General features: G+C 45.4%; 1 protein-coding gene across 14 annotated transcripts in view; it reads right to left on the reverse strand.

Annotated features, from left to right (window-relative positions):
• Positions 1 to 13,424, reverse strand: part of tty (tweety) — a 305,681-nt gene that overhangs the window by 103,725 nt on the left and 188,532 nt on the right. For all 14 annotated transcript variants that reach the window (XR_011392576.1, XM_070089723.1, XM_070089721.1 and 11 more), the window contains one exon: positions 11,875 to 12,097. Coding sequence is in view for 13 of the 14 variants with exons in the window: in XM_070089723.1 (XP_069945824.1) it covers positions 11,875 to 12,021 (147 nt within the window). In the remaining variant the exon portion in view is untranslated. The remainder of the gene's footprint in view (positions 1 to 11,874; positions 12,098 to 13,424) is intronic.

The following is a 13,424-nucleotide window of genomic DNA, read 5'->3' on the forward strand; positions in this document are numbered from 1 at the left end:
TCCCAAACAATGTGCCTAGTCCTGGGGGACCCCAACAATGTGCCTAGTCCTGGGGGACCCCAACAATGTGCCTAGTCCCAGGGGACCCCAACAATGTGTCCAGTCCCAGGGGACCCCAACAATGTGCCTAGTCCTGGGGGACCCCAACAATGTGCCTAGTCCTGGGGGACCCCAACAATGTGCCTAGTCCTGGGGGACCCCAACAATGTGCCTAGTCCCAAGCAGGAGAGGGGTCCAGTAATGTGCCTAGTCCTGACGGGATGTGGGGCCCAAGAATGTGCCTAGTCCCGACGGGGAGCCAACAGTGCCACAGGGTCCACGTTGACCGGTGGCAGCAGTATCTGCTACCACTATCATCACCCGTCAACATCGGTAAAAATTAGCCACATTTCCCTCCTTTTTTGAAGTTGTATTCCATACTGTATTGTCTACATTAACTATATGAATTATCTGTAAAATATGAAATGAAAAATATTTCTTTCCAGTAATGTAACAATGCTACCAGCTGGGTCTGACAGAGACCCATTGTGACCTCTTTTAATCCTGTTTTTTGAGCTACCACTCACAGGATGAGCTGCGGGTGCACAATGTAATAGCTACTGGGGCAGCACAAATAACAAATATGGAGGAAAATTAGGAAAGGACCCCAATGGAAATAAGTCACTGACTTTTTTTTTTTTTTTTGGGGGGGGGGAGGTTATACTAGTTAATCTGCAGTGTGGTAACTGTACTTATGTGCAGCTGGGCCTATATAAGTTTACATACTAAAGAAACAAAGTTTCTTGTGGAAGGAGAAACAGGAAGAAAATGTTCCCAATTAAGTCAGATGGCACCCCATCCCCCCTTGCTTAAATCCCGACAGATCCAGACGCCCACACGCCATCACCTGAGCCTTCAACAACAGCCTCCTCTCCAAGAAGCCAAGGAGGAATGTTGAAAATGGTATAAAATACCGACAAGCTGCGCACGTGTCTTGTTCATCAATCCACGGAGATGACAGTTGTGTCGCCTGAGCGGCTACATTATCGTGCACCCGCAGCTCATCCTCTGAGCGGTGGCGCAAAAAAAATGGCTGAGGTTACAATGGGTGTGTCAGACCTCACTGAACATTGTTACATCACTAGAAATACTACTATTTTACAATTACTTCATACAGTTGTTGTACACAATACAGTAAGGGACATAATATAAAAAATATATATCTTACTACCATTGTAGAGATTATTACAATTACACTACCTGGGGAGTGCCTAGTTGCATTTAACAGAAGATCACAAGAAGGAACACTGCAGGAGGCCTACTGGCCCATGCAAGGCAGGTTCAAGTCTCCCACCGGCTTAAGCCAATTCTTTAGTTTCACCTTTGTATCTCTGTAGCAATGCAGTTGAGTTTCTGTTAGTGGCACCCAAATATTCACTGTAAAGTAGACCACCAGCGTCCATTTTAGCTAGTTCACACAAAATAGCATCTCTGCAACGTCGACAGCATTTTTGATATCCAGAAGAGTCGTGTATTTTGAGCCTTGCGTCCCCATGTACAGTTACAGATATTGCGACACAATTTCGTACACCTTTGCCATGTGTGAATCCATTAAGTGACATGTAGTCTTTAATTCTGTATAGTAATTTGTTAAGCAATATCCTTTCAAATGTTAACACAAAGAGCTGGTCAGCGAGACTGGACGAAACACATTATGTTGATTAGGTTTGGTAATTGGTTCATTAATGTTACTGGTCCACGAGAGAGGTAACTGACCTATAATTTATATTGTACAGTTCTAACAGTGAGTTATCAGGTACATGTCTCAGTAATTTAATGTCACAGGCGATATCATCTTACCTGGAGGTCGTTCCAGTGGGTCAGTGCCCCCGTGGCCCGGTCCTTGACCAGGCCTCGCGGTCGATCAGAGCCTGATCAACCAGGCTGTTACTTTTGGCAACACGTAGTCCAACGTACTAACCACAGCCTGGCTGATTGGGGTACTAAGTATCCGTCCAGCTCCCTCTTGAAGGTAGCCAAGGGTCTATTGTCAATTTCCCTTATGTCTGGTGGGAGGCTGTTGAACAGTCTTGGGCCCTGGACACTTAATTGTGTTTTCTCTTAATGTACAAATGGCGCTCCCCAGGAGCTTTGCCCCTGGGGAGGGCAGCATTTAGGTTACATAGGCTATCACATGCATCAAGCAGTCTGTTTAGCATATTATTATCAAAACCAAGCGCTAAACCCACCAGGGTCATACAGCGCTGCTTGTTTAGCATAAATTTAACAAGATTACATCTATACCAACCATGGGTATGGTGTGACTACCACCCACACTGTGCATGTTTGTGTTCCGTCAAAAACTGCGTGTCTTGATAGTAGCAGAAGGAACAGAATGCGGGAAATAAGCGTGTGCAACCATAAAGTGCATATACTCCTTTGAACAAACAAAAAAGGAATATCAGTGAACGCTAAATAGGAAAATATGGATTATAGTGTCACATGGAGAGTGCCGGTGGAGAAACGGTTACCGTGGGAAATAGACCTGACCAGCACTAGTGAATTATTGCCGGATGTCGACACAAGTGGAAATAAACAAATATCGATCTATCTATAAGTAATATAGTGAGTGACAAGGATATATATGTGCAGTGACATAGTGAACTAAATTGTAGATAAGAGTAATCTTAATTATCCCCAAGTATAGCGTACAATATATAGTGTAGATAGGGAAATATCTTACCCGGGTTCGATTCCCGGCGGGTGGAAACATTTCGACACGTTTCCTTACACCTGTTGTCCTGTTCACCTAGCAGCAAATAGGTACCTGGGTGTTAGTCGACTGGTGTGGGTGGCATCCTGGGGGACAAGATTAAGGACCCCAATGGAAATAAGTTAGACAGTCCTCGGTGACGCACTGACTTTCTTGGGTTATCCTGGGTGGCTAACCCTCCGGGGTTAAAAATCCGAACGAAATCTTATCTTATCTTATCTTATCTTACAAGCGACTGGCACTAGCGAACTATTGCCAGAGGTCCAGTGAAGTGTTAATAACGGATAAGTAACTACTATAGTCATAAGATATGAAACGAGTGGTGGTAGCATTGAGGTGCAGGGAATCACAGCATACATAAATTGAGCATACAACCGTTACCTCTACTAAACAGGAAATAATCTTTTCCATAGAAGTGTAGGGTAAAGTTAGCATAGGCCTAGCTGCTCTGTAAATAATAAAACAATGATCCCAGTATAACGCAGTGAAAAGTGTATTTTGAAAGAATACAGTGTATATCCTTGAGATAAACAGTGTACAGCACTACATAAAAAGAATTTAAATAATAATAATAATAATAAATAGTAATAAAAAAAATAATAATAGTGAAGTGTGGCAGTGTGGGCAAGTCTGCCCGGCTCACACCCACCCTACACCCACCCTACACCACCACCCACATACTGCAAACTTGGTTCGTATAAATACATCTTGCATATTACTGGCACCAGCAAGAGAAAGGTAAAGTGGAAATCAGTTTTCTTCCGTGGCATACAGAGTGTAGTAGGATACAGACAGGATGTCAGCACAGCATATCTGTGGGACATGTAAAAAAATTCCTTGGAAGGAAATCCAGAATCACATGCAACCTATGCTCTTCCAAATACCATATCTCTTGTACTAGACTAAATACAGCCTCAAAAAATGACCTCGAACTAGCAAGGTGCTTCTGGTTGTGCAATAAAGATGTAGAACTTTGGGCAGGTATCAGAAAGGTACTAAGGAGAGTAATAAATGATAAAAATAATCAAGAAAACAAGGATGACCTCTTGGATAGTCTACCAAAAATATATAAAACATGGGAGCAAGAGATAGTGTATCAAAAAATGCAGAATGTCCATACCACAACAGATGACTCGAAACTATCTAGTCACCCACATGGTGCTAAGCCAGACCCAGCCCCCAGTCATAGCACTAATACCCACAGTGATGGTGCTGGCCCAGGCTGGCATAGCACCAATACCCACAGTGCTGGTGCTGGCCCAGGCTCCCCCAGTCATAGCACTAATACCCACAGTGCTGGTGCTGGCCCACTCAATAGCACTAATACCCACAGTGATGGTGCTGGTGCATGCACCAATACCCACAGTGCCTGGCCCAGGCTCCCCCAGTCATAGCGCTAATACCCACAGTGCTGGTGCTGGCCCAGGCTCCCCCAGGCATAGCACTAATACCCACAGTGCTGGTGCTGGCCCAGGCTCCCCCAGGCATAGCACCAATACCCACAGTGCTGGTGCTGGCCCAGGCTCCCCCAGTCATAGCACTAATACCCACAGTGCTGGTGCTGGCCCAGGCCCAGCCGCTGACCCAGACCCAGCCCCAGCCCCAGTGCTGACCCAGACCCAGCCCCCAGCCTTACTGCCAGCCCAGACTCTCCTAGGGACACTACCCAAACCACCACAAAAACAGTAAATATACAACCATCTAAAACCGTAAATATACAACCATCATTGCACAAGACCGTGGCCCACAGTACAGATGTTGGAGAGGAGTCTCCTCCTTCTTCCTCTACTGGGGAAAGTAGATGGAATCCAGGACGGGGTGGCCCTGGCTTGGATACTGAGGATTATAGTGCAGTCCCAGAACCTGCAGAAATTGACAACACACCTCCCAACAATTCTCAACCAAAGGTGAATTTGTGCAAATATTATGCTTGGGGCATCTGTAAGCATGGAATAACAGGGGAAAAAATGGGACATGCAACTTTGACCATCCCAAAAAATGTAGTGACCTCCTGTCTAAAGGAGTGTGTCGTTCTTCTTCCTGTACTTTCTTTCACCCAAAAATGTGCCACTCTTCGGTCCTCCAGAAGCAGTGTTACAACATCGAGTGCCCTGCATACCATCTAAAAGGGACCAGGAGGCACAGACCCCACAAGACAAACAATAGTAGCTACGACAACCCAACTCCAGGTGATTTTCTAGTGGCAGGAAACGAAAAAAGAAAATGGAAGGAAATAACAAAAATTGTCCACCACCTTGGAGCCTTGTTGCACTGGAGGCGCAGCCAGTGGCCACCCATGGCCCTCCAGAATTACAACTACTGATGCCAATAACAAAATCCCCCCAACAAACACAGAATACAACCTCGTTCATATTTGCTAATATACGTACAGGGCCTTAAGCCATCCACCAACAACAAAATACCTTTTATCAGTGGACTTCTAGTGGAGTCTAATGCAATGTTTGCAGCCTTCACAGAGACTCACACAAAAGATCACTTTGACAGTGAAATATGGATAAGTGGTTACAACCTTTTTAGATGCGACAGAAAAAACAGGCAACAAGGGGGGGTTGGCCTGTATGTCAAAGAGTCCCTTATCTGCACGGAGTTGCTGAACACCACAAATGAGGTAGTTGAAGTTCTATCAATAAAGATCGAGAACCAAAACCTAGTCATTGTGGTTATATACAAGCCACCAGATGCAACCTCACAACAGTTCAAGGAACAGCTACTGAAAATCGATTACTGTTTGGAAAACCTTCCAGCTCCATCCCCAAACATCTTACTGCTTGGTGATTTCAACCTAAGGCATACAAAATGGAAGAATGTAGCAAACAATGTTATAGCTGAAACAATCCCCGGAGGTAGCGCAGATGAAAGGTCACACACACATGAGCTACTAAGTCTCTGCGAAAAACACACCTTAAGCCAGCAGATAGTGGAGCCAACAAGACTAGAAAACACACTTGACCTTATCTTCACAAATAATGAGGACCTGATAAGAGACAAGAATATCAAAAACAACTAATTCCGATCACAATCTAATCGAAGTCCAGACGTACATGCATAGGGGTCCTGAACAGCAGAATGCATGTACCTGTGAAGGTGTCTTCACAAAATACAATTTCAACAACAAGAACATCAACTGGGACCAGGTAAACCATGTCCTACACGAAACATGTTGGGAAGATGTCTCAAATGACATGGATCCAAACCAGTGCCTTGAAAGGATCAACTTCCTGGTAGCCGAAGCATGTTCTAGGCATATTCCCCTAAGAAAGAAGAAGAGCAGGAGTAAACTGGAGAGAAAAAGACGCTCCCTCTACAGAAGACGACGAAGAGTCACTGAGCTCCTCAGGAGTGCTAGAATATCTGATACACGAAAGGAGGCGCTGACCAGGGAAGTGGAAACTATCGAACTTAAGCTAAATGACTCTTACAGGAACCAGGAGAGGCAGGAGGAGCTTAAAGCTATTAGTGAAATTGAAAGAAATTCAAAATATTTCTTTTCATATGCCAAAAACAAGGCAAATACCACATCTAGTATCGGGCCCTTACTCAGACAGGATGGGACTTACACAGACGACAACAAGGAAATGAGTGAAATATTGAAATCCCAGTACGACTCTGTGTTTAGTGAACCACTAATCGGTCTGAGGATCGACGACCCAAATGATTTCTTCATGAATGAGCCTCAAAACTCCATAAATGTATGCCAGATTTCCGACATTACCCTAACTCCGATAGATTTCGAAAAAGCCATTGACAACATGCCTATGCACTCAGCCCCGGGCCCAGACTCGTGGAACTCTGTTTTCATTAAGAACTGCAAGAAACCCCTCTCGTGTGCCCTAAGTACACTATGGAGGAGGAGCTTGGACATGGGTGAAATTCCACAGTCACTTAAAACAACGGATATAGCCCCACTCCATAAAGGTGGCAGCAAAGCATTAGCTAAGAACTATAGACCAATAGCTCTGACGTCCCACATCATAAAAATCTTTGAAAGAGTGCTAAGAAGCAGGATTGCAAATCACCTGGATTCCCAAATCTGCACAATCCAGGGCAACATGGGTTCAGGGCAGGTCGCTCCTGCCTCTCACAACTACTGGATCACTATGACATGGCCTTGGATGCACTGGAAGAAAATCAGAATGCAGATGTAATATACACAGACTTTGCAAAAGCATTTGACAAATGCGATCATGGCGTAATAGCCCATAAAATACGTGCTAAAGGAATAACTGGGAAAGTGGGGAGATGGATCTTCAACTTCCTAACAAATCGAACACAAAGAGTAGTGGTCAACAGAGTTAAATCGGAGGCTGCCATAGTGAAGAGCTCTGTTCCACAAGGCACAGTACTCGCCCCCATCTTATTCCTTATCCTCATATCAGACATAAACAGAGATATACACCACAGCACCGTATCATCCTTTGCGGATGATACTAGGATCTACATGAGGCTGTCATCTGCTGAGGACGCGGTTAACCTCCAAGAAGATATAAACAAAGTTTTCCAGTGGGCAACGGTAAACAATATGATGTTCAATGAGGACAAATTCCAACTACTCCGTTATGGAAAACTGGAGGAGATAATAACTAGAACAGAGTATACTACTGACTCCGGCCATACAATAGAGCGGAAAAATAATGTAAGGGACCTGGGAGTAGTAATGTCTGAGGATCTCACTTTCAAGGATCACAACAGTGCCACGATCGTACGTGCAAAGAAAATGATAGGATGAATAATGAGAACTTTCAAAACGAGAGATGCCAAGCCCATGATGATCCTTTTCAAATCACTTGTTCTCTCTAGGCTGGAATACTGCTGTACATTAACATCTCCATTCAAAGCAGGTGAAATCACAGATCTAGAGAGTGTACAGAGATCCTTTACTGCACGTATAAGTTCTGTCAAGCACCTTAACTACTGGGAACGCTTGGAAGCACTTGACTTGTACTCGTTGGAACGCAGGAGGGAGAGATATATCATAATCTACACTTGGAAAATCTTGGAAGGAATGGTCCCAAATCTGCACACAGAAATCACTCCCTACGAAAGTAAAAGACTGGGCAAGCGATGCAAAATGCCCCCAATAAAAAGTAGGGGCGCCATTGGTACACTAAGGGAAAACACCATAAGTGTCCGGGGCCCAAAACTGTTCAACAGCCTCCCATCAAGCATTAGGGGAATTGCCAATAAACCCCTGGCTGCCTTCAAGAGAGAGCTGGACAGATACCTAAAGTCAGTGCCGGATCAGCCGGGCTGTGGCTCGTACGTTGGACTGCGTGCGGCCAGCAGTAACAGCCTAGTTGATCAGGCCTTGATCATCGGGAGGCCTGGTCATGGACCGGGCCGCGGGGGCGTTGATCCCCGGAATAACCTCCAGGTAACCTCCAGGTATACCTTTATAACTTTGATGAGTTCCGAGAGTTTTTTTTTGCTCCCTGAGACTGGCCATGGGCAAATATGAATTGGTAACATGTTATAACCAGAAACTCGTGCCCAATTCGTTATTAACTTATTAGTTGATGTATGATGCCTCCCAGATCAATTGCCCTAAAGACTGATGAGGACAAACGTCCCGAGGGAAGAAAACGGGAAATTCGTCACTGATGTTCAAGGTAGGGAGAAAGTAGAGCAAAATCTCCACACTCCACCAAGGCGAGTGCAGAAATAGTTAGGACAGGTAGTTATTAAGATAATAAAAATGGTTATAATTATAACTTAATTTTAAAAGGATGGACCGGTAAGCCAGCGGAAAGCGGGTCAGGAAACATTTGTCATGTTTCCTGACAAATCTTACCTAACCTATTTCTTAACTACGACCTCCAAACCCCTCAAAGGAGGTTCCTTGATGCTGGTGAGGGGCTCCTGATCTAGGGAACTGAATCTGTGCTCCAATTCTCTGAATTGGCTTGAATGCCTTCCACCCCCCTACCTGGTCATATGCGCCGTATAATCCGTACGGGTTTAGCGTTCCCATAATAATAATAATACATGTAATAATAATAATAATAATATGACCTCCAGAGCTGTATAAGACCTGCTCTCTGTGGTGTGTATGGCCTGTGGTGTGTATGGCCTGTGGTGTGTATGGCCTGTGGTGTGTATGGCCTGTGTGGTATGGCCTGTGGTGTGTATGGCCTGTGGTGTGTATGGCCTGTGGTGTGTATGGCCTGTGGTGTGTATGGCCTGTGGTGTGTATGGCCTGTGGTGTGTATGGCCTGTGTGGTATGGCCTGTGGTGTGTATGGTCTGTGGTGTGTATGGCCTGTGGTATGTATGGCCTGTGGTGTGTATGGCCTGTGGTATGTATGGCCTGTGGTGTGTATGGCCTGTGGTGTGTATGGCCTGTGATGTGTATGGCCTGTGGTGTGTATGGTTTGTGTGGTATGGCCTGTGGTGTATGGCCTGTGGTGTGTATGGCCTGTGGTGTGTATGGCCTGTGTGGTATGACCTGTGATGTGTATGGCCTGTGGTGTGTATGGCCTGTGATGTGTATGGCTTGTGTGGTATGGCCTGTGGTGTGTATGGCCTGTGGTGTGTATGGCCTGTGGTGTGTATGGCCTGTGGTGTGTATGGCCTGTGGTGTGTATGGCCTGTGGTGTGTATGGCCTGTGGTGTGTATGGCCTGTGTGGTATGGCCTGTGTGGTATGGTCTGTGGTGTGTATGGCCTGTGGTGTGTATGGCCTGTGGTGTGTATGGCCTGTGGTGTGTATGGCCTGTGGTGTGTATGGCCTGTGTGGTATGGCCTGTGTGGTATGGCCTATGGTGTGTATGGTCTGTGGTGTGTATGGCCTGTGGTGTGTATGGCCTGTGGTGTGTATGGCCTGTGGTGTGTATGGTTTGTGTGGTATGGCCTGTGGTGTATGGCCTGTGGTGTGTATGGCCTGTGTGGTATGGCCTGTGGTGTGTATGGCCTGTGTGGTATGACCTGTGGTGTGTATGGCCTGTGGTGTGTATGGCCAGTGATGTGTATGGCCTGTGTGGTATGGCCTGTGGTGTGTATGGCCTGTGGTGTGTATGGCCTGTGGTGTGTATGGCCTGTGGTGTGTATGGCCTGTGGTGTGTATGGCCTGTGGTGTGTATGGCCTGTGGTGTGTATGGCCTGTGGTGTGTATGGCCTTTCTGGTATGGCCTGTGGTGTTTATGGCCTGTGGTGTGTATGGCCTGTGGTGTGTATGGCCTGTGGTGTGTATGGCCAGTGATGTGTATGGCCTGTGTGGTATGGCCTGTGGTGTGTATGGCCTGTGGTGTGTATGGCCTGTGTGGTATGGCCTGTGGTGTGTATGGCCTGTGTGGTATGGCCTGTGGTGTGTATGGCCTGTGGTGTGTATGGTCTGTGGTGTGTATGGCCTGTGGTGTGTATGGCCTGTGGTGTGTATGGTTTGTGTGGTATGGCCTGTGGTGTGTATGACCTGTGTGGTATGGCCTGTGGTGTGTATGGCCTGTGGTGTGTATGGCCTGTGGTGTGTATGGCCTGTGGTGTGTATGGCCTGTGTGGTATGGCCTGTGGTGTGTATGGCCTGTGGTGTGTATGGCCTGTGGTGTGTATGGACTGTGGTGTGTATGGACTGTGGTGTGTATGGCCCGTGGTGTGTTTGGCCCGTGGTGTGTATGGCCCGTGGTGTGTATGGCCTGTGGTGTGTATGGCCTGTGGTATGTATGGCCTGTGGTATGTATGGCCTGTGGTATGTATGGCTTGTGGTATGTATGGCCTGTGGTATGTATGGCCCGTGGTGTTTGGCCCGTGGTATGGCCTGTGGTGTGTATGATCTGTGGTATGTATGGCCTGTGGTATGTATGGCCTGTGGTATATATGGCCTGTGGTGTGTATGGCCTGTGGCTGTGGTATGTATGGCCTGTGGTGTGTATGGCTTGTGGTATGTATGGCCTGTGGTATGTATGGCCTGTGGTATGTATGGCCTGTGGTGTGTATGGCCTGTGGTGTGTATGGCCTGTGGTATGCATGGCCTGTGGTGTGTATGGCCTGTGGTATGTATGGCCTGTGGTATGTATGGCCTGTGGTGTGTATGGCCTGTGGTATGTATGGCCTGTGGTGTGTATGGCCTGTGGTATGTATGGCCTGTGGTATGTATGGCCTGTGGTATGTATGGCCTGTGGTATGTATGGCCTGCGGTATGTATGGCCTGTGGTATGTATGGCCTGTGGTGTGTATGGCCTGTGGTATGGATGGCCTGTGGTATGTATGGCCTGTGGTATGTATGGCCTGTGGTATGTATGGCCTGTGGTATGTATGGCTGTGGTGTGTATGGCCCGTGGTGTGTATGGCCCGTGGTGTGTATGGCCCGTGGTGTGTATGGCCTGTGGTATGTATGGCCTGTGGTGTGATGGCCCAATAAATGAAAATGAAAATTTTTCACGCTGGTACCTCATGACCATCCATCCCTTCATTTGTTTAATTACTTTTTCTCATTTTATTATCAATGAGCAACATATTCAACATCTGAATAAATGCAGCTAGGGTAGGTAAATAATTGTTAAAGGTGTGGAATTGTGTACTGACAATGCAATTATGGGTTACAAGCTGTTGTTTACTACCTATCATTTATTTTTCCCTAAATTTACAGCGTCCTCCCGTGCTACTCGAAAATCGGTGGTAAAATTTCAATCGCGTTTTAATGAAAACGTGCTGCTTAATCGTGTGTTCTGAGAATCCGAACCCCTCAGGGAAGGTTCTTTGATGTTGGTGAGGGGCTCTTGATTTAGGGAATTGGATCTGTGCTCCAGTTCCTCGAATTAAGCCTGAATGCCTTCCACATCCTCCCCCCAGGCGCTGTATAATCCTCCGGGTTTAGCGCTTCCTCCTTGATTATAATAATAATAACTGAGAATCCGTTGTATGTAAATTCAAATATGATTTTCATTTTAAGTTAAGGCTGTGTTCTTAATTCAATCAACTTCTTAACTCTGAAAATTATTTGCATTAAGGTTTTAAATAAATCAGAGTAACGTAATTAAATTACTATCTGGAGTATACCTGGAGGGTGTTCCTGAGGTCACTTTCCTTAGAAGACAGGCAAGCGATTAACTGAATTTAAAAGCAAATATATATATGAAAAAAGTTACATCCTACCGATATTGCTTTGCCTCACCTCTTGGTAGATAGGAGAGAGGGGACTGAAGGTGTCATTGACGGGGTGGAGTGTGAGATTGATGTGTGGGGTGTGGTGGAACCAGTCAACCCAGAACACCCGCTGCACCACTGCCTCTGATACAACGCTGTAGCCCTCCATGACCATCACCACCACCTCGCTGCTCCGCCCCTTCTCCCACTATAACGCCCGCCTGCACATCCAACTTCTCGTCATCCTGAAACTGAACACCAGCTATTACCTTACACTGCAAGTTATAACAATCAAATAAAGGGCAGTAGTGCACTGTTATATACAAAAAAGTTATGAAAACCTTACAAAATACAGAGAGCGTAATAAAAATTATATTACAAAGACACTGCAATATATAAAATAAGGAAGTAAATCACTAATAACAATCTTTAGAGGAAAGATTTGTGACGCTCGTATCTACCGGTCCATGAGTATCTACTTCTAATTCACATTATGGATTTATACAATAACATCAAATATGGTATGGTATGATTATTATAACATACAGATGAAAATATTTTTACCAGTGTTGCAAAATGATTATAAGAGTATATAAGTCTGCAGAAGACCCGACCTACTGGCCCATGCCAGGCAGGTCATCGAAGCCTACCATTATATCGTCGTCCAACCTAGTTTCAGAATGTACACACACTATTGATAACCTGCTGTATCTACCATAATAAAACACTGTTTATATAATGACAATGGTACATAATACCGACAAGCTGAGTAAGACACGTTGTAAATGTCTTACTCATCGTCCTGTTTACAGCTTCCTCTGTATTAAGACTGATGAAGCCACTCGTACTCATACGTTTCCTTTAATAAATCATATGAACTGTGCAGAGGGTTCCTTCCTTAACCCCCCTCCCCCCCACACATGCAAATTCATTGGGGGTTGTCAACATTTAGTCTAAACACAAGAGTCGTATTTTGACTTCAGTATTTTACTCATTACTCTGTTCTTGTCAATAAGTTCCATCTCTTTTAAGCAAGGGTCCAATACTAGATGCGGATTTTACACGCGAGGGAAATGTATTATGGATTATCTTTGTAGATAACGACGCAGACACGGATGAACCTGATAGCAACTTTTTATCTAATAAAAAAAATAAAGAATACAGATATAAGTCTCAGACACAAACCTTAGTCACTTCTTCTTAAGTACGAAGCATCGAATGAGCACTTTCATTTTCCTGGTGAAACGACACATTTTTTTCCCCCAAGCCAATTAATTATGTGACCACAGGAAGCAGCAAAGAGGTTAATTAATGTTACCTTTATACCAACCTATTGTCAATTCCGACTTTACAAAGGTAGCTGCAATATAAGTCTTGTTAGTGGCTTATGAGTTCATTTGCACCAGTCTTGCTGAAAGACTGGCACACTCCCTTTCCCGCGCTTGCAACATGGCCGTCAGCAGCAGCAGCTCGTGCAGTGCCGCGTACAGGAGGCACTGCAACGCCGTCATTTGTCACTGGCACCCCCTTATGTTAGTGCAAGTTTTGGGGGAAGGGATGAATCAATACTGCCCCTCC

Source organism: Cherax quadricarinatus, chromosome 29, assembly GCF_038502225.1.
Source record: "Cherax quadricarinatus isolate ZL_2023a chromosome 29, ASM3850222v1, whole genome shotgun sequence".
Taxonomy (NCBI): Eukaryota; Metazoa; Arthropoda; class Malacostraca; order Decapoda; family Parastacidae; genus Cherax; species Cherax quadricarinatus.